The sequence below is a fragment of the Setaria italica genome, chromosome IX (genome assembly GCF_000263155.2).
Source record: "Setaria italica strain Yugu1 chromosome IX, Setaria_italica_v2.0, whole genome shotgun sequence".
Lineage (NCBI taxonomy): Eukaryota > Viridiplantae > Streptophyta > Magnoliopsida > Poales > Poaceae > Setaria > Setaria italica.
The window spans coordinates 42,477,965-42,498,935 of NC_028458.1; the positions used below are offsets into that span (position 1 = coordinate 42,477,965).

At 45.0% G+C, this 20,971-nt stretch overlaps 2 protein-coding genes across 2 annotated transcripts; one reads left to right on the plus strand and one right to left on the minus strand.

Moving 5' to 3' along the window:
- LOC101764888 (zinc finger protein 8) lies at positions 1-1,032 on the minus strand. The gene has a single exon (XM_004986844.2). It carries the CDS (start codon positions 946-948, stop codon positions 142-144), a length of 807 nt encoding a protein of 268 aa, XP_004986901.1. The 5' UTR covers positions 949-1,032; the 3' UTR covers positions 1-141.
- An 8,848-nt stretch (positions 1,033-9,880) lies between these two features.
- Positions 9,881-10,960, plus strand: LOC111258474 (dof zinc finger protein 1-like). The gene has a single exon (XM_022829766.1). The coding sequence runs from the start codon at positions 9,881-9,883 to the stop codon at positions 10,958-10,960; it is 1,080 nt and encodes a 359-aa protein (XP_022685501.1).
- Positions 10,961-20,971: the final 10,011 nt, after the last annotated feature.

Genomic DNA, 20,971 nt, shown 5'->3' on the forward strand with positions numbered 1-20,971 from the left:
CCATATATAATTGGCATTATATTGCTGCTAATTAAGCAGCAAAATTTCTGAACGAAACAACAAATGTGAATCAGAAAGGACACAAAGGAAGAGAAGCGCTGTAAGAAACCAACAATTGTATGTCTGTCGCCAACCAGTTCACTACAAACTCAAATCCAAACTCACACTCTCTTTTAGCTCCGGTAGTTTGGGCAGCTCGTGCGGCGAAGTGGACCATGACGATGAGGAGGTCGACTGCGAGAATGTTGTCGAGCCGGCACCTCCCGCCACCACCGCCTGTTGACGCCGCGTAGCCAACGACGTCGTCCCCACACCAACGCCGCCGTCACGGGGCCGCCAGAGCTTGGGCATCGCCGGGCTGCCAACGATCTGGTGTGGCACGTCGACGGGCCGTGGCGTGACGTAATATGCAGCGCCGGCCCACGTGGGGTAGTGCGGCGGCGGCGGCGGCGCCGGCATGACGGCGTAGTTGGGGTCGTAGAGGTGGGCGGCGGGGTCCAGCGGGTGCGGGTAGCACTGGCCGTGGCGCATGGCCATGGCCGTCTGGAAGCGCGCCCGCTTCGCGTGCTGCCGCTCCTGCTTGTGCGCGTTCTGGTGCCCGCCCAGCGCCTGCGACGTCCGGAAGTTCCGGCAGCAGTAGCGGCACTCGAACCTCCGGCCGCCGCTCGCGCCTGGACCTGGCGGCGCCATTGGGGCTGTCGCCTCCGCGGTCGTTGTGGTGCTATCTTTGGCGCTGGATTCTTTGACGTCGTCGGAGGGGGAGACCGTGGCGGCGGCGTCCGGCGGGACGTCGAACCCGAACAGCCGAACGGGCGGCGCTGGGTTGGAGGTGGGCGGCGGCGGCAGCGGTTTGTCGCGGGTGAGGCGGATGAAAGGGAGCTGCGAGAAGGAGTGGATGCTCGCGGCTGCAGCGCCATTGGATTTACCTTGGGCATCTCTCTCGCCCATCCTGCTGGTTGCCTAGGTTCTGTAGGGCTAGGGCTCGGAGACCAAGTGCAGCGAGTGCAGAGAAGCTAGCTAGTTTGTGCTGGATTTGTGTGTGATTGGAGGATAGGATAGGATACGGCTGGGGTTAGTTGATAATGAAACTGAAAGGGTGGGGATTGGGGCCTGCTGCAGCTAGCCTTGAGGGACCACCATGTTTTTGGGATGCATGGTCGTTGTCGAGGAAGGTGGTTTGTGTCCTGGACCTATCTCTTGCGTCGGTCGGTTTCAGTGTTGCCCAGATAACTCGTGGTTCAAATCCATGCAGTTCGATGCGGTCACACGTAGAGCTGTGTGTAGATTCTGCATCCTCGATCGTTGTCGTTGGAAGATTCAAAATGATCCTTTCACCAAATGAGGGACAACTAAAACATTCCAAACATTCACCATCATATTTCCCATTTGGGAAATCTGGCTCAAATTGTACTTCCCTTTCCAATCGAGTGGCATGAATCCAGCTGTTGCAAATAAAATCAGCTAGCTCTAGGGTGTTCTGGACGTCGACGAGCATGCGTGGAACATGACATCTTATAAATTTTGACAAAAGTACCAGCAAGGTACATGACAGCTTGTTAAGTACGATTAAAGTGAAAAGTTATTGGCCTGTACTCGCTTCTTCTAAGCTTGCCGTTTAAGAATAGAAACTATATAATATTAGATATTTCTCAAATGGACGAGCGTTATTGTTCTCTTCTTCATAATTTTTCATCAAGTGACCGATGTAAGTCAAGTGCAATCACGACATGTCACTAGCTAATATCAAAATAACGACGAGTACTATCATCATATGACCATTCACCTATATCTCCTTCGGCCGGGGCCAATATTTGGTCATTAGTGACTAATTAATAGTGTGGCAGGTAATATCATCACCCGTCCTTTATATCTCAATCACGAGCGATGATATCCTTCATGTGAATTGTACCAACGGTGCAATAACAGCTACATGAGTGACTATTTACATCTTCAAGCTATAGGATAGAATAATAGATGTACCAAAAATGTCTAACGACTAACATTTATATATATCCTAGAGGAAATTAGGAAGAACTAGCTCATGTGTCAAGAAACCTTATGAGAAAAAGAAAAGAGTTTAGTATACTCGATGTCTCTCCTTGGCAGAGTTTGACAACTGGGGCACATACCTTGGTGGCGTTCGTAAATTTCTACTATCACTCACCAAATTCATGAAAAATCCTATACATGCCACAAAGACAAAAGGAATTTCATCAGTGAGTATCCAGAGAGCATATTCCTAGGATGGAGGCAAGCTCCAAATACAATTACCAATGTCTTCATGTACCATGTCACTACCTTGTTCATAAATTTCCATGCAACTCATAAATTTTCAATAAAAATTAATATTTCATTATCAATTCAAGAATCACAATTCACAACAAACTTGGTTCATTATAAACACATTCCAGCGACTGCCATTGGAGGAGGTCACCACTCATTGCAGTGGTGGTGGTGGAATAGGTGATCAGTGGCGTTGAGGTTATCCTTGTCATCAAGGTGAAGGTCGGCAATGACAAGGAGGATGAAGGGGAGGTCGGTAGCACGTTGGTGGCACAAGATGGAGGAGGTGCGTGAGGTAGTAGTGCATTGGCAGTAGTGTCGAGGGTGAAGGAGGTGCCGGCAATAGGCCTTGAGGAAGAAGATGCGTGGGTGGCGGCATGGAGAACTAGATCTAGTGGATAGGATGGGAATGAGTGAGAGGATAAGGTGAGTGTATAAGACCATACACGATTTTCAAGAGAGGAACAAGTGATGTGCAACAACAAGACACATTACTTATTATGTCAAATTGGCCGTGATAGGTGATGTTGCAGCATGCCACTATGGATTGGGTTAGAAATACCCATCACTTATGAAGACCACATAGGTGGCAGTTCATGATATAGCCCGTCATTTCTAACATCAGTAATGGTTCATGTTATACCACATCACTAATAACCAGTCATTAGTGAAGGTTCACGATAAGGCCCCTAACTCGAAGGCCATATTAGTGACGGGTCATGTTGGAATCCATCACTATTCGGTTATTAGTAATGTGATGAGGAGCGAGAACAACCGTGACGATCCTTGTGTCACTAATGACCGATTCGCATGTAGTGGGATTTCATATATCTCCTTCGAATTGATTGAGTCACGTTCCATTCTCTACAGTTCTTTGTAAATGCCGCTTTTCATCCCTTTTTGTACTATATGTCCGATCCTAACCTGCAGAAAAAAAAAGCAATTCTCTTGCTGCTGCAGCTGATCTGGTTTGGCTTCACTTTTCACTTGCCGGAAGTCCACACATGTATAGTGGCAAACAAAAAAGGACAATCGCATTACTGTGCAGTATATCTCCAAGTTCGTCAAAAGAAATCGACAATATCATATTAATCAAGGTTTTCACGCGCGAATAGCAGCTTTTACAATAATTAATTTTCAATACATGAAATCATGTCCATACATCTTTATATAAACATGTTTCTACGTCTTTATTATGAGTGGGATGGAGATGTGTGGGCACATGACTTCTATTTGCAGGCCGCGTAACAATATTAATGCTGAGCTTTATATATGCTAGCTAGTGTGTAATTAAGTATGCATGGTTTGGCCGTGTGTACGTGCTTGGGCCAGTATCTGTACTGAAAGAAGCAAGGCAATGACATTAAGCCTTTGTGGAGGTACCCCACATCGATCGTCCAGGCAGAGGAGATCAGCAGCAAGCTGATGATGCACGGACAGTCCATGCATGGCACTCTGCAGCCGACGGAAGGCAGAAGCTAGCCAGAGAAAATCAGTAAAGTGTGGGACCAAAAGGGGGACAGAAAGAGGACAGTATGTACCGAACTAATCAACCTTAGGCTTCCTAGCTCCAGTGCTCCATTTCTTTTAAACAATGTAATAAGACATGGTTCGACCATAATTAATATCGTCTCTTGTATATTATACTGTTTATGATCACAAACTTTTTTTAGTGTGGTCTTTGCATAACACAAACACGCAGAGACCTAAATCAATTTTTGGGTGAATGCGAGACAAACAACACTTTGTGATAATTTATTAGATGCAAATAAATATCGGGTATTGAGTTATGTTTTTGGGTATTGGCTGATGTTGTAATTTAGAAGTATTAGGGGCATTGTCTGTTGTTGATCCTTTTTAATGGCAGAGTGCGGGTAATTTAGAAGCAGATATTATGAACATTGTAGGTAATTTTTTGTAATGGCGATAGTCCGTGATTAGAAATACATTAGATCCAATTGTTATTGTTCAAAATGATTGTTAGATAGACCATAAAATCAATCGCCCACAATGTTTTTCTTTTAGTGAGAAGTTTTAGTATTTTTCTCTTATTCCAGCGTACCCTATATGCGTAGGATTAATGTAGAGGATCCAAAAGGAGTCTATCACTAGAAGTAAGATAAGATATAGTCCACGAGTCCTTATGTTGATTGATAGTTAAAGTTTTAAATCTTACTCCACGTATTTTGTTTCGTTAGAATAAAGTTTTGACAAAGAGGTACTCTCAGTATTTTGTTTATGTGATACAAGTATATCCAAAAAGAAAATAATTTTGGATATGAATCTAATGGTATAGACTTTGTGTCATGAAAATTATGTATTAATAGAAATAAGAAAGTTCTAGTAAAAATAAGGAAATTAGTAACTAGTACTGTCCTCTGCTAACATCAATCTAATTTAGTATGGACTTCTTGAAACCAATTAGATGCGTACAATCGGTGGGGGGTCCTATAGATCAGACCAGGGGCCCTGCAGGCCCTGCTGAGGACACAATTGACTCATGAACATACATGACTCAAGCAAACTAGGCTGGTGTGGTCCTGGGGCTATTTGTCTCTGTTTATAGGGTGTTTGGTTTGAGAAATGAGGTAGTACATCATCTTCTCACTCTCTCTTTTTTTTTGTTTGGTTTGCGAAATGGAATAAGTTGATCCATTATCATATCATTCCTCACAAGTTATGCTAATCAGTTCATTCTACCAAATTTGAGGAATGGACTCATGCATAATAGATTACATACCTGGGACGATGGTTCGTCAAACCAAACAGCACCTCTAGTTTCTCGTTAATTAGATCCAGGTGGCTCGCTAGGATCGGAAGATATGCGCAATGCTCCAAGGGTTGATGAGTTTAACCGTGCATTCACTGATGCAGGCAAATAAGCATCGCGTGCGTGTTGGCAAGCTAACTATAGTACGTAGGCTCCATGTCGTGTAGCTGTCAGAGTACCAAGTACGTGTGCACACTGCACAACACATTGCATGGCTCATAGGGGTCCAGTGTTTTTTTTTAAGTACGTAGGGGTCTGAGTATTTGCGATCTTGCGATCGATCAAATGTGTTTTTTCCGATCCGAGGAAATTAATTATTCTCTCCATCCTAAATTACTCTTTCCTAGATACATAGCAAATATCAAGATGCATATCAAAATCATTTACTTAGAAGAGCTAAAATGAATAGTAATTTAGGATGAGGAAGCAGTAAATTAGCCGATCGATCAAAAGGACCGTATATACGTACGTCATCGTACATACATACGCGTCGTGTCGTCGTATGTTAGCCTGTTAGGAGAACAGCAGCGGCCGGCGGCCACGTAAATGATGCGGTAGCCTGGTGGGCGAACATCGTGAGCAGGCTCACATGTGATCATAAAGCTTGCTGCTGCATGGTGCGCTACTAGCTGCTGTAACTCCAGCCGATCCCCTTGGCCTTCCCCGACGATCCCCGTACATGGACACGCAATGCATGGTCCCGTCGATCGGTCTGTGCATGATTGAGATCGATGACGCATATTCATGGCCGAATGTCCTGCGAGCACACACCGGACAGTACTCTTGGCACGACATGCATCACTTTGTACTAGCCAGAGAGTTAGTGTGTTGGTTGTTTATTTCCATCCATCTTTCATCGCAGATCGCCACTGTGCGAGTGGCAACTCACCCAGTGCGTCCTGCATAGTACAAACTACAAAGTTGCATGCACTGCTTCCATCTCGATCTTGGCCTACCCTACGTACCATAGGCACATCGCCAGTAGGAGAATCGTACGACGCGGGGACCGAGCAAGCGAGTAGCCATGCATCACCAATTAGGGTTTCTGAAAGTTAGTAGAAGCTTGTAACTTCTATCAATAATGCCTGTACTAAGACTTTTTTTAACCTTGTTTTAAATATATACTCCTTTTCGAGTGTCCATGTTGAATTGTTAATCTTCATGAGACATTCTGGAAGTATTAAGAAATAAATTCTATGACTTCCTAAAAAAATAGAAAACGTATTACTGTCAATTTTGTAGAGTCCTCCATTTTTTTTGCAACAATAGCCATATGGTCTAATTTGTTTCTAAATTATCCACCTCCACCATTATAATAAAGCCAAACCCTTTAAATAAATCTGCATCAAAGTTATCCATCTCCTCCATTATGAAAATAAGTCCGAAGTATCCCTCTAAATATCTTCACTAATTTATTCATCTATGTCATTATAAAAATATAAAGGAGCCTCTTAAGTTTACATCTAAATTACATATCTTGATCATTATAGAAATATCTCAAAGTCTAATACATATGCCCATAAATTACCTAACTCTGCCATTATTAATACATAAAACCTAACTCAAAGTCTAAATGTATGGTGTGTTCACCATGTAAACCTCATATATACGTATGCATGAAGAGATGATCATACTAATTTCTATGTCAAACACATTGCTTGATATAACAGCTCAGTTAAATCCTATGTCAAACACACACATGGAGATGAGGTACAAGGGCAAAACTATGAATGGGGATGAAAAAACGTATACGGTAACAGGCACGTAACTAGTTGCTGAAGTCTATCACAACCATGTAAAAATAACTAAGTATCTATATCGGTATTGTGTGTTAGAATATGAACAAATTATTAAAAAGAGCAAAGATAAACAATTATGATTATAGCTATCGTCTCTAGGTTTATTCTCATGAACGACTTATAATATAACTCTTAAAATGGCTAACACAACTTTCGCTCCAATCATCTCTCCCGACCACTGGAGATCCTCCTTGACAATCATCTCTCCCAGGCCACTGGAGATCCTCCTTGACGACGCGAGCAGTGCTCGCCGTGGCCAACCACTCAAACTTTCGGGGCAGACATCCTCGTTAGGTCCCAACAAAAATACTCCTCAAAGGCACCTATGGATTTTGGTCAACCGATTCCTCGACGTTTGGGCACGCCGTGAGTCCATCTTAATTTTAATCTTTCGTGGTGCTTGCAACAAATGCTCCCCGACATGAATTAACATTGCCAGCAATGACTACAAGCCGTGCAAGTACCATGCTCTTTACTGTAGTACTCCTATTCATTGTCCCTGAATTGCACGAATCTAAAGCAGTAGCGTCTTCTCAATAGCTCGGAGGCTATTTCATTAATTCTATGTCAAAATCCTAAGAGAAAATCCTTAAAACTTGTACAAGGCTTATTATGCATGAACGATCAAGTACCGAAAAAAATTAAGAATAGATAGAGCATAATAAAATCCTCATGAATTTTCTAGATTTATTTTATAAATCAGTTGTGTTATTTTTTCAATGGTAGATGATGTATATGTCGATAGTGAAATGTGTATAATGATTTCATCAGTTTCAACATCCGGTGGCCTAGCCTCTTCAAGGTACTCATAAAGAATATGATATGCATGCGTGCATTTATCGAGATGAGGGTGCGTCCGTGTGTTTAAGGCTATTGTCTCTAAAAAATATAAATCCCCCACAAGTGCGCTTATATTATACAAATGGATTCAGAGTTTTGTTTCCTAGTGCATTCTAAAAATTTTTTTGGGACTTCTCTTGTGCCAAAAATAACAAATGTCTTGAAACTGCACCAATTACGCTAGCACTACGTCACACTTATTTACCATGCTCTCTCCACCCAAAAAACAAGTCATTCTATGTTTTCCTTAAGTTAAAGTTTTTTAACTTTAACCAAATTTATAGGCAAAAGTACCAATGCTTATGACACCAAATAGGTAGGCAAAAGTTTTTTTTTTACCGACCAATGTCTCATGGCGAACTATAATGACCAACCGCTAAACGGTGATTTTATATTTTTACCATCAAACGTCTGACGCTAATATAGGGTTGTGGTATGGTGACACCAAGGAACTGTTCACAATTTCGCTTTATCATTTCCAGTAGCACCCTTTCCTGAAACCATGTATGGTCTATAGTTCTTCTTTTTTACTACGTCAAGTACTACCACAATATGCATGATGCATACCGTGGAGTGAGTGGGTCCAGGCAAGCCTACAACTACGGACTTGCACGCAGAAAACTGCATTGATTCTATGGGCGACTCCTTCTAACGCATCACTATTCATCTATTATTCACCTGAGCCGTTGTGACTTCTCCGGCTTCAGCTCCTGGACCTCACGCTACATTGCAGGAGCCGGAGCTCTAAAGAGCCCGGCCAAACTGGCCCTATAGTTCGACATCGATCTTTAGATCATGTACTGCTTCGTGCAGAGTACAGACCATGGACTGGCAGCTTAAATAGACCAGATCGATCTTGTCCTTTGCATTGGTTGAGTGTCGAAGGCGTGGCAAGTTTTTCAGGATCAGACTATGCACGTTAGATGCTACCAATGCAAAACGGTTATAAGTATTCAAATCCACAATCTGAATTACTTACTATATATAAATATCTGAATTAAATAATTGGTTTAGATGTTTTATTAAATTTGAAAAAAACTATTTTAGAGGGTAGGGTGTGGAATGTCAATCAACATGAGCAAACTTTTAATTGACTTAGGAAGTTGAAAGCATTAATTGCTAGATGCATCCAAACAAAACCTAAGGGCTCGTTTGGTATGGCTGAGGGAGGCTTCGGCCTCGCTACTGTAGCAGAGCCGAAGCCATGGGAAGCCACTTTTTTAGCTTGGCTTCACCTCCAGTTCATTTTGAAGTCTCGGTATCGTTTCATGCTATAGTAACGCACAATGCTAAATAGTGCGCGTTACTATAGCGCGAAGCCGAAGCCCCTTTGGCCTAAGCCGTGCCAAAGGGGGTCTAAATGTGGTAAAAAACAAAAATACAATTGGTGATTGCTCACATGAAGTGTGGCAAAAACATAACATATATGGTCGCTATTGTCAGATAATGTGGGGGCACTCTGAGTTATCAGAGCCGATCGATCGATGCTGCTACCTTTGGGCCTGCCTGCTAGCTGGAGCCACAACTACTCGCTGGCCCGGCAAAGACTATCAAAGACCAACTGCTGGAGTTGCACCTGCATACACACTAACACAGCACCTCCTGGCCTCAGGGTTTCCAACTTTCCACGAGCATATGCTCTTTTTTTCTATGTTCTCGAAATAGTCTCACACATCCATCCCTTTCATTCGCACATCCATGCGATCGAGGTAGGAAAAGAAACCTCTTCTCTCCTGTCCTCTATACGTTTGAAGCTCAGCAAGAAGACAAAACCCTCGCTAAACCTAGCTCCTCCTTCACCATGGCCTCACTTCTTGCCTTCTCCATTGAAGCATAAAAAGCTTGCAACTTGTTGTTATTCTCTCTACCTCCATCCAACCAACTCACTGCATGCTCTTGCATGATGCATGATATGATGAGGAGGAAACAGACCACAAAAGAGGACCAGACGTTCTCTACCATGGTATTGTAGCTCTCTTTCGTTCCTGTCCATCCCAGCTGGAACAAGGATGCAATCATGTGCTATATCCCATTCCTCACATTTCTCTTCTCTGGTGTCTGTTTCGTTTGGAATGAACAGCCTTACCATGGCAGGATTCCAACTCATGGCGGTGGTGGCACTGGCAGCGGCAGCAAGGAGGCGCACCGTTACACGCAACACCAGCTTCCACGGCTCCCTGGAGCTCCCATGGCTCCTCATCTGTCTGACACGCCAGCTGAAGCCTCAGCGAGCGCCGATGATGGATCCGCAGGCGGCAGTTGCTGGGTCAAGCCGGGCTGCATGATGGAGCTCGCCAGGCTCGCGAAGATCCCGCAGCCGGCGTCGGGGCTCATGTGCCCGCGCTGCCGGTCCACCGAGACCAAGTTCTGCTACTACAACAACTACTCCCTCTCGCAGCCGCGGCACTTCTGCAAGACCTGCCGGCGGTACTGGACGCACGGCGGCGCGCTCCGGGACCTCCCCTTCTCCAGCAGCGTCCGCCGGCGCCGCCGCAACAAGCCGTCGAATAATAAGCAGACCTCATCAAAGGTGGCCTGCTGCGGCGCTTTTTCCGGTAGTACAGGCATGTCGCCGTCGTCATCCCCATCCTCAGGTGCCACCATTTTTAGCGGTAGAGTGGCAACGGCGGCCACGGCCATCCTGAAGCCGCTGGAGCAGCTGCTAATAGGAGGTGCCGAACACCACAGAGCTGGCGCGTCGAGGCTATGGTTTCCCGGGCACAGCTCACAGGATCCCGTTCCCTTGGGCTATCGCCATCAGCTCGGCAATAGCAGAGGCGCCGCCACCACCATCAGGCTAGAGCACCAGCGCTACCTTCCGCAGAGGCAGCCGTTCTCTCTCTTGGGCTACAAAAATGGCGGCACCGCACCTGCTACGTCTGCCATTTGCCCGTTCAGTGAAGGAGCACGCGGCGCCGAGGCTGCTAGCTTCGCTGGACAGATGCACGCAGCCATCTCCAGGGCGCGCGGCTCGGCAGCGGTGACGACCACGGAACTGGCGTCAGAGATGATGGCGGGGAACCCACCAATACCTTCAACGGAGATGGGGACATTGGCAAGCTCACCGGGAGAGTTCCTGGTGGGTGTGCAAGGAGACCACGACCTCTTCCATTTCTTGGGTAGCGGCAGCTGGGCATGTGGCTATGGAAGCACTGCAGGCAACAACGGCAGCGGTGGAGGAAGCAGCTGCACGGCCGCTCCGGGCAGCGCCTGGCCGGACCCGTCAGGTTTCACCTCGTCGTCTTCTGGTAGGAGTACTATACTGTGACGCAACCCGGCCGGCATTACTGATGCTGCAAAAGGTAGCCTATATCGCTTAGGCTTAGTCGGCTATTGAGTACATCAAACTAAGGAGCTAGTTGTGGTACAAGATTATACTACAAGCTGGTTAAGTTGATTTATCTGGAAACGGTAGGCAGTAGTTTTTACAGTTAACCTTTCATCAGGCGTGGTTCTATCTTGTTTTCACTGCTACGTACCTGGAGGCTGTTCTTGTACTATTCTTCTTTGGCGTACAGCTGGTGGGATTTGTACGCTGCTGTCCATCTGCCGGGTCCAATGGCTTATTAGCAGAAGATGCTACAGATTACTCATCTTTATATCTATATACTCCCTCCATTCCAAATTATAAGTCATTCCAAGAATCCTGGAGAGTCAAAGTATCTCAAGTTTGTCCAAATTTATATGATAACATAATAACATTTATGATGTCAACTAAGTATCATTAGATTCTTCATCAATTATATTTTCATAGTATACCTATTTGAGGTCATAAATCTTTATAATTTTCTCTATAATTTTGGTCAAACTTAAGATGCTCTTGGAATGACTTATAATTTGGAATGGAGGGAGTATTTGTTTGAGTTAGTAGGCAATGGCTTTCTTAACGACTGGACCTACTCTGCATATATAGAAGTGACGCTGTGACGACGGTGAGATACCAACGCACGTCACTGCTAAGGCCTTCGGGTCGGGCCTCGATCATCAGAATTCAGAGCTATAGCATGGCCCATCACTACCAGTAGTAGTGACAGTTTCTGTGCCACTGTTATTTTTGACTGCGTGAAAGGTGATGCAAAACACTCGGCCTGAGTTAGCCCAAGTGACGAGCATGGGCGTCGCCCTTCACTTTTGACTATGAAATGCCAGTTTTGTAACCTTATCTTAATAGTTGTGCTCGTGCGTTGCTACCGGCAATAAAATTAAACATTTAGCGCGTGGTGGTGACAGCATCGAGAACCTGTTTGGCAGAGCTACGACTCCTCGTAAAACGGCTCTAGCTGTGTCTCCTCCGATGAAGCAGCTTACCTGTGATGCTGAAGTCGTTTTTTAAAAACATTTAACAAAACGGCTTCTCCCTATTTTTTATGAATGTACTGAGCCAAATTGTCATGCAAAATTAATGAATATAACTATAAATTAACTAATACTTTCTTTTTTCCTCCCTCAGTTTTACTTTTCCTCCCCTCATTTATCTCCGTTTCATTTTATATCCCTTCCTCTTTTTTAATTTATTTTTTCCGATCCTATCACTTCCTTATCTATTCCTCTTTAGCTATTCTTATCTGTTCATTCTCACGTCGTTTGGACCTCGCTGCTCTGGAGCCACCGCACAGCTTTGACACGTTTCAAGCTCGCCGCACCCTCCCTCGCCGGAATATTTAATAATTTGCCACTTTTACACAGGTCACACCTTTCATTTGCCAGCTTTAGAATGGATCCTACACTTTTTCCACCGCATAACATTTGAGCCAACACATTTGCCACTTTGTCCTACGTGGCACGACACCTCCTCCCTCCATCGTGGATTAGGCACGGGAAATGACCATCGTGCCCTCCCCTTATCTGTTACCTCTGAACGCCTTTTCCAACGCCTTCCTCATCCTCTTCTTCCTCCCTTTCTCCCTAACCAGAATGGAACCGTAGTTGTGAACGGTGGTGGCGGCGGCGGCGGGTGACGAAGTTCTTTGCACGAGCCGGATCTGAGCGACCGCTGGGATCTTGCGCATCCCCTTGTGTAGGGGCTCAACAATGGAGCCTGGTGATTACCCTCCTTGGTAAGTTAACCATCCCCCTCTTCACTGAGTGTAGTAGGTACTTGCCTCAAAGGAGTTGGATGTTTCTAACTCCAAAATTTTCTTATTTCATGATTGTGCCAGGATTGATCCTGACAATGCGTTTAGAATAGTGGTTAAGGTTGAAAAATATAAGGCAAATGCGGAGTATGGTATTGTAAACATGGATGAAGAACAACATGTGTTGTGGGTTGATAGATGCAGTGGGTACAATCTGGATAAATTTGAGGTTGATATGGCTAGCAAGATATATTGGGGTTCTAGTCAAACTCTTTCAGTGTGGTCTGTGGATGTTGATAGTGAAGCTGAGTGGAAGATTAGAAGAAATATGCAGTTTGAGTCCATGATTAAGCATAGATGGAATGAAGGATTAGCAAATGTTGGGGTACAAGTCGTTGATAAGGAAGGGTATCAGAATGTGCACAGTTGGGCTGGATCAGAAGGAACTTCTGGTGTAACAAATGAAGATGCAGGTGAAGCTTGTAACTCTCCAGATTTGTTGATTGGAGTACTTTGACAATACTGCCTGATACTAATCAAGATGGTGAACCTTATGTTCTGGCTGATGAGGATATGGTGTTTGAGGCAATGAACTTTAAAGCAGCAAATGAGGCAATAGAAGAAGAAGCTGCTATTCCTATCATTCCTCATGATGTTGAACAATACATGTGTGATGCTGGCATTAATGTTGATGACAATGACCCTTCAGAGCTAGTACTTGATTGGGACAGGGACGACCTAGATATGAGAGTGGGGACAATGTATACTAACATGGTAGATTTCAAATTGACAGTTAGGCAGCATGCTATAGTGCATGAGTTTGAGCTTGGGACTGAAAAGTCAGACAAAAAAAAGATTCAGGGGTTATTGTAAGGATAAAGGGTGTCCATGGATAATTAGAGCTAGGACAAAAGCTGATGGTTGTGTCAGGATATATTTACTAACTTACATGTGTTGTGATATTTTTGTATATACCTTACATATATTTACATATATGTTTGTTCTTGAACTGAAATCTTGATGTCACGTGTAGGTCCAAATAAACAGGAAAATTCATAAGTGTGCTTTAAGAAGCAGAGTGGTGGGCACAATGGCCAATCAAGCTTGGGTTGCTGAGAGGGCAATACCTTTGCTGAAGAAGAAGCCTGGAATGGGTGCTGCAGATATGAAGGATGCATTAGAGGATAAGTATAAGATCAGATAAATTACTAGACAGTTTGTGTCGTTGTCAAGATTAGCGGATCAAGGCTTAGACTAGTAAATTTCTTTTATGCGCGTAAGGCTTCAGATGGTGGCGTGAGAGACACGGGGTTTAGACTGGTTCGGGCAAAGGAACGCCCTACGTCCAGTATCGGGAGCTGCTCGTGTTGCCCACGTGGGGTTCTGTAGTAGGGGTTACAGGAGTGCGAGAGAGGGATCCGGTCCCATGTCTCTTGGGTGTGTCCTGATGCTCTAGCAAGGCAGTGCGTGTGTTCTGTTGGTTTGGAAGTGTTGTGGTGCTTTTAGTTGTCTGTCGAGCCTCCCTTTGTCTCAGGCCCCCGATTCTCCTTTTATAGCGTAAGGAGACCACCGGGGTTACAGGCGAGACCGAGTGTGGTGGGAAGTAAAGAGATAAACATGGCTAGGTAAAAATATAACACGAAAGGGGGGAAACAAGTTCCCAGGTCACCGACGTCCTTGCCGGCCTTCGACTTCCGCCGGCGCGTTTGCCGGAGGAGGGTGGCCGCCGTTGCGTCCTGTCGATGGCTTCCTCTGCGACTGTAGCTGCCGAGCGCGATAATGGCATTTCGTCGTGACCCTCGTGTCTGTTGGGGGAGGTGGCGGATCCCGCCATCCTGCTGACAGCCTGCGGAGAGCGGACGTCGCATCCCTGCCGCCGGGCGCGCGGGGCACGAGAACAGGCGAGGCCTTCCCCTGCTCCGGGCGGCGCAGGCCATGAGTGCCCTGTGGCGAATCGGAGGGGGTCGCAGCTACTATAGCAAATACTGTACGGCCGCGCATGGGTACTTGCGGCAGGTTGCGTGGGGGACGTGGATATCCTTCTCCCTGACAAATCTGCGGTGCATTTATGGCGAGATCGACAGGGGGACCCACGAGATACGCGCCCGAGGCGGATACTTGTCTGGAGGGCCCGGGCTAGCCCGACCCCTTAAGCCTGGAGTCAGGCGAGGCGGAGACCTGCGGCGGGGGGTCGGGCGCTCCCAACCCCAGGCCCGCGGTCGGGCGAGGTGGAGCTTGGTCCTCCGGGGGTCGGAGGCGCCCGACCCCGGGGCATGAGGTCGGGTGAGGCAGAGCGTGGCTCTCACCTCCCATGTTGGGCCGGCGGCGGTCGTTGTTCCCTTAGGTGGGCCTGGGCTTTTGCGTCTTGTTGTTTCCATGGGCTTCGAAAGGTTGTTAATATTTTCCCCCAACAGTTTGGTATGGTAGGCAGAAAGCAGTTGACAAATTATTTAGTAAGTGGATGATTCATTTGATTGGTTGTACAGGTTTAAGGCAGAAGTGGAGTTGAGAGGCAACCTAGTAGTGTAGTTGAGATAGACACTGTTAAAATTGGAGAGAAGCAGTGCTTCAATAGATTTTTTTGTGCTTTCAGAGGTAGTATAAATGGATTCTTGTATAGCTGCAGACCTTATATTAGTATAGATTCCACTGCTTTGAATGGCTAGTGGAATGGTCATATGCCTTTAGCCTTAACTTTAGATGGCCACAATTTGATGTTTCCTTTGACATTTGGTTGGAGAGGACAGGTAAGGCTACTAGGCAAACCATATATGATGGCTGTGGTGAAAAGAGTCATAGGAAGGGAAGTTGGAAGTGTAGGCTGATGGGGGCCAAGAAGAGATATGTTGTGCACATACTGACCTCTAATATTAAGTATTGTCATGCCTTAACTACTAATACAGGAAGAGGATTAAGAAAGGAGCAGTCAAGCTAGGAAGGAAGACGACCAAGAAAGGCACTTCTCCTGAACCAGTCCAACTGACATCACCCAGGACAGGAGCTGCATTAGCTAGGGAAGCAGCCCAAGCAGCTGAAGCTGCATCAGCTAGGGAAGCAGCACAAACAGCTTAAGCTGCAGCCACCAGAAAGGCAACTCAAGCAGCTCTTGAAGTAGAAGCACAAGTAGAAACAGTTGAAGCATCAAGGACTAAGAGGTTGGTTATCTCAAACATGTCAAACACAGGAGACTTGCTTTGGAAGCACCACCTGCTCCTAAGGTTGAGGCTTTGGAACCAGTACCATTGGAAGTGGTAGCAGGACTATCAGAACCTATGGTGTCAAAGGTTACAAAGAAGATGACTCCCAGGAAGGTGCTGGTGACCAAGGTGAAGAAGGCCACACCAAAAAAGTTTAACTTGTGTGTGTCTGCTTGGGTGAATGTCTGTGTATTGCTTTTATGTGTTGGCCATGAACTATTCTATCTGTGTGTTGGGCAGTTGGCCATGAATTATATGTATGGTTGCTTAAGCCCAGACTTGTTCATTCAGTAGAACGGTTCATTCAAAAGTGCAACAACTTCATCAGTAGAAATACATCATTCCTAACAAACAAAAGTGATTGTTCATTCATCACACACAGATACAATACATTGTTGACTGAAACACAGTAACAAAGTGCAACACAAATGTTCCTACTACTTCAACATGTAGCCAACTACAACACCCATAAATCCTACGAGCAACACAGTCAAGAGCACCAAGGCATTCATCATTTTATCCAGTTTTGCCTCCATGGCTTCCTTCTACAACTTCCCACCTTCTACTGCCCTCCCCACACACTCAAGTACCATGGATTGCTCTTCTTGTTCATCAAGTTGTTCATCACCTTGCCCATGAAACACTTGAATCACCTTGGCATCAACCAAATCTTTGAAATAAAACCTTTGCCACCTATAGTACTCACACTTATCTGGAATCTGAACATCAAGTGCTATACAAGTCAACAAAATAAAGCCAACCAAATGCAAATTCCGAAATCACAAATCCAAAATCAAACTCACCCATCTGTCATTCCTTGAGCATTTTATGTAGATCCGACCATAGTTGACAGAATCTTGCTGCATCCACCGCTCAATTACCCGTACCCTATTGCAGAAAGGGCACTGGATCAATGGTAAGCCTGTCTCCTCACCGACAAGAGGATCTGCAACCGGCCTCCTACCACTTGACGACATGCCAACTTGCGACATTGCTTGTGTGTGGCGAAGGAGAGAAGATACCCGACGAGCAAAGTAGGAAGGAAGGGCAGTTCGAGGGGAGAAAGGGAGGACGAGCAGAGCAGGAAGGAAGAGCAGTTCGACGAGCAGAGCAGGATGAGGCAGTTCAACGAGAGGAGGAAGGCGTTCGGGGGTAACGGATAAGGGGATGGCACGATGGTTATTTTCTATGCCTGATCCACGCTGGAGGGAGGAGGTGTCGTGCCATGTAGGATAAAGTGGTAAATATGTTGGCTCAAATGTTACACGTTGGCGAAAGTGCAGAAGCCACCTACGTAAAAGTAGCAAATAATTAAATATCCCTCCCTCACCAGTCCTGTCACTGCTCCCCACCGCTACCCTACCTCGCCGCTACTGCAGGGCATGCTTGGAACCCTTGCTGCTGCTCGCCTCGCCTCATCCGCTTGCCTCGCCTTGCTAGGCTAAGCAAGGCTAGCTCCCAAGGGGAAGTTTGCTTTCTTTGCCGCTGCTCATCTTGCATCGCCCCGCAGCTCGATCCGGCGGCGTCGGAGGTCGATTCGGCAGCTGCGAAGGTCAATTCGGCGCCTGCGGGGAGGTCGATTCGGCGGCGGAGGAGCTCGAATCGGCTGCGGCGGAGCTCCTTGTGGCACCGTGATGCCGTTCGACGGTGCCTTAGGCGGCCTGTGCGAGCACGCGAGTAGGCGAGCGAACCTTGCTCGCGCAGGAGATCGGTGCGTGCCCCCTTCTAATTTCTGATTCGTACGGTTATTAATGTCCTGTTCTAATATTGGTGCTCCTGCAAAAAATATTCCCCATGTTTTTATATGTCGTTGGTAACCTGTGATATTTTGGTGTCCCCATGTTTCTAGGCAATGCAGTATGTGTAGAGGCTCATTTGCTTAATTGTTAAATACACTTTGAATACTTGCATGCAGGGGCAAATCCAGGGGGGCGCTAGGGGGGCTGCAGCCCCCCTCCCCCAAGAGCCCGATTTTACCTCTAAAATACTGTAGACAAAGCCTAAGTCACCATTAATTTCTAGCTCTAGCCCTTAATCTCTACTATTTAGCCCCCTAGGTGTTCATCCTGGTTCCGCCCCTGCTTGCATGTAATTAGCTTGCACAAGCAAACAGACTGGAGGCCTTATTCATTTCTGCTCTACGAGTGTATACTCTGTTGAAGAGTGACTATTTTTCTGCTAATTATGTACATATTTGCAGTATTTTGTGGCAGGGACATGTAAATGTTCTCTTCATTATAAGATACGTGTATGAGTAGTGAGTAGCCTAACTCATTGCCTCTCATGTGTGTATTTCTTTCACCCCTCAAGTTGTTAGGTATCTCCTGTCAGCACAGGGACATAAGGATTTTTTTTCCTGTTTGAACCAGTAATTTTTAATTATTTAAGAGATAGAAATTTCTTTTATCCTATATGCATTTTGTCAAATTCTAATGCTACCATGTCTTCTTGTCTTATTGGTATGGTATGATTGCTAATCGCACTATGATTTATTATTTATATGTTATCTGGATCAATGTTCTTTGGAATTAATAACCTTTCAACAGCAAAGAATCTTGCTCTGGCTGGTTTTAAGTCTGTCACTGTAACACACTAAAAAAAATCAAAGGCCCAGCCAGCCCAACCCTTTTCCCTGGCCCGTTGCCCCCCCTCCCATCTTATCCAGACCGGTCCTCTCTTCCTTCTCACGTTTCTTCCTCCTTCCCTGCTCTCCCATGGCTTCCCCTCCCTAAATCCCCTCTCTACAGTAGCAAACCCTTGGGGGGAACTAGCAAAACGGATCGAGGACAACAAGAGGAGCAAGAAAGGTGCATCTTCCATGTAGATCGGTCCTTTCCCCATATCTTCCTGCTGCTCTAGGGTTTGGGGAACGACCAAGGTGAGGTGAATCCACTTTAGATCTGCTAATTGATGTTTTTAGGAGGTTCTTGGTCCTGAGGATTAGTGGATTTGTTGGGGAAAACACGGTTTGAAGGTCGATTTAAGGTGTGCTATCCTGTAGCTCGGGCAGTGCTGATGTCCTTGTAGTTTTGGCGACCTAAACAATTTCTCCTCCAAAAGTGGATCATACAAGAGTTGTAGAGAATTATGAGATGTAACTGCTGTCCAAGTTTCATATTTTTTGGTGGAGTATACCTTCAGTTATTGAATATTGTTTGGACGTTGTTTCTGAATGTCCAGATTTTTGACAGCAGATGTTCAGAGATGTATTAGATGATCTTAAGGATGGAATTCGTGGAAACCCATAATAAAAAAGTTTTAGGTTTCTCAGAGATATATGTCCTGACAAAATTTTAGAATTTTTGGACAAGGGGTTTGGGAGATATGAATTTTTGTATGCTGCTGCCCGAAATTTCAGACAGATTCTATACTTCACATTCAACTGCAGTTTTACCCCTCTTTGGATTATGCTAAAAATAAAGGATCTGAACAAAGTTGTAAGATTTCTCCCTTAGTTTTCTAAGATGTATTTGCTTGCTGTCATATCTTTTGTAATTCTAAAGATACAAAAAAGTGAAGCAGCACTGCTGCGGTTAACCTAGGTGATGTTTACCATCGTCGCTTGTTTGACGGGTTGGGCTATATGGGTGCTTTACTTGCTGTGTGCACATGGTTGTTTGAGGATATGTTCTGATCTTATTGTGTCAAAACAGGTGGTAACGCTCCGGATCACGCTTAGAGCGGCTATCTCCTTCTTTGGGAGGCAAGTAACGTAGCGGTGGTTGCTACAAGCTTTAATCTGCTATTTTTGCTACCTCCACCTTAAATTTCAGAATGATAACTTATCCAATATCATCCATTCAATTACAAGTTTATGCACATCTTACTGTTGTTATTACATATGCCTTGTTCTTTACTTTATAACTTGGTAATGGCTCTTGTTGGCATAATTATGATGAGGTTTATGTTGTCAAATGAGGAGGAGACTTATCTGGTATATGCGGTGTATACTCTCTTTGTGCGATCTGTCTTGGCATTGCATTTCATTGCATCACAATGCATGGCATATGGAGTTAATTCGCCGCTTGATAGCCGCGACCGTACCGGTACAGCATCGTTTATTGGGCATAACGGTGCAGCTTCATACTTTGTTGAGTATGAAGGCAGGAGACATGGCATTTGCATTGCATTTGCATTTAGGGTGCTATCGGTTTTCTATGGTATTTGTTTGGCAGTGGTGGTGAGAAGTGAATTTTCTCCAAGGTTTGGTGACGAATTGGTTTTATTTATGTATGAGGGTGTTGGAGTTATTATTATTATTATTCATTGAGGAGATACACTTACTGATAATAGTTAAACCATGGTCTAATGAACTTGTAGTTTAAATAGCTTGTTAAAGCTAGTTACTTGCTGAGATTTTATATCTCACCCCTATTTTTTTTTATCCTCTCAGGTACTTGATGGATGGATGCTTTGCTTGGGGGTTGGGAAGTAGCAGCACGTCACACACTTCTCTTTAATCAAAATCCTCTAGTGTGATACTGTAATATTTAAGTCCTTCTCTATGAGAGTCTATTTGTTGCTTAATGATGGTTAAGCTTTGTTAAACCTTGCCTTAATCGTTTGAATATCATGTTAGGATCTTTTATTTATGCTAGTATGCTTTATCTATTTTCATATCTTATTGTTTCTTGCTTCCGCGGTGTTCCTGATTTAGGGAAGATGCTGTCAAAATCTGTCCCTTTTGTCCGGTGTGGCTTAGTAGCATCCTAAGGTGGCGTTTGTTTTTCTTGGGGTGTTACAGTTGGTAATCAGAGCTTAGGTTAATTTAATCCTAGGAAAAATAAAGTCTAATTTGACACACTTGCACTTGTAGGTTGGGTACGGGTACATTGGTGTGTATGGATTATTTTGTCTTTATGCATACTTTAAATTGTTGGAGCTTGATATTTGTGTTGTTTGTGTCTTATGGTGGCTGCAGTTATGCCGCCTAAGAAGCATGGTCGGGCACGACCAGCGAGCGGTGCCCGAGCTGATGGCACTAGTCAAGCAGAATTACTTGCCGCA

What these genes read in the sequence shown, in the direction of transcription:
- LOC101764888 (XM_004986844.2), bottom strand. Translation starts at nt 948, where the DNA reads ATGGGCGAGAGAGATGCCCAAGGTAAATCCAATGGCGCTGCAGCCGCG.
- LOC111258474 (XM_022829766.1), top strand. Translation starts at nt 9,881, where the DNA reads ATGGCTCCTCATCTGTCTGACACGCCAGCTGAAGCCTCAGCGAGCGCC.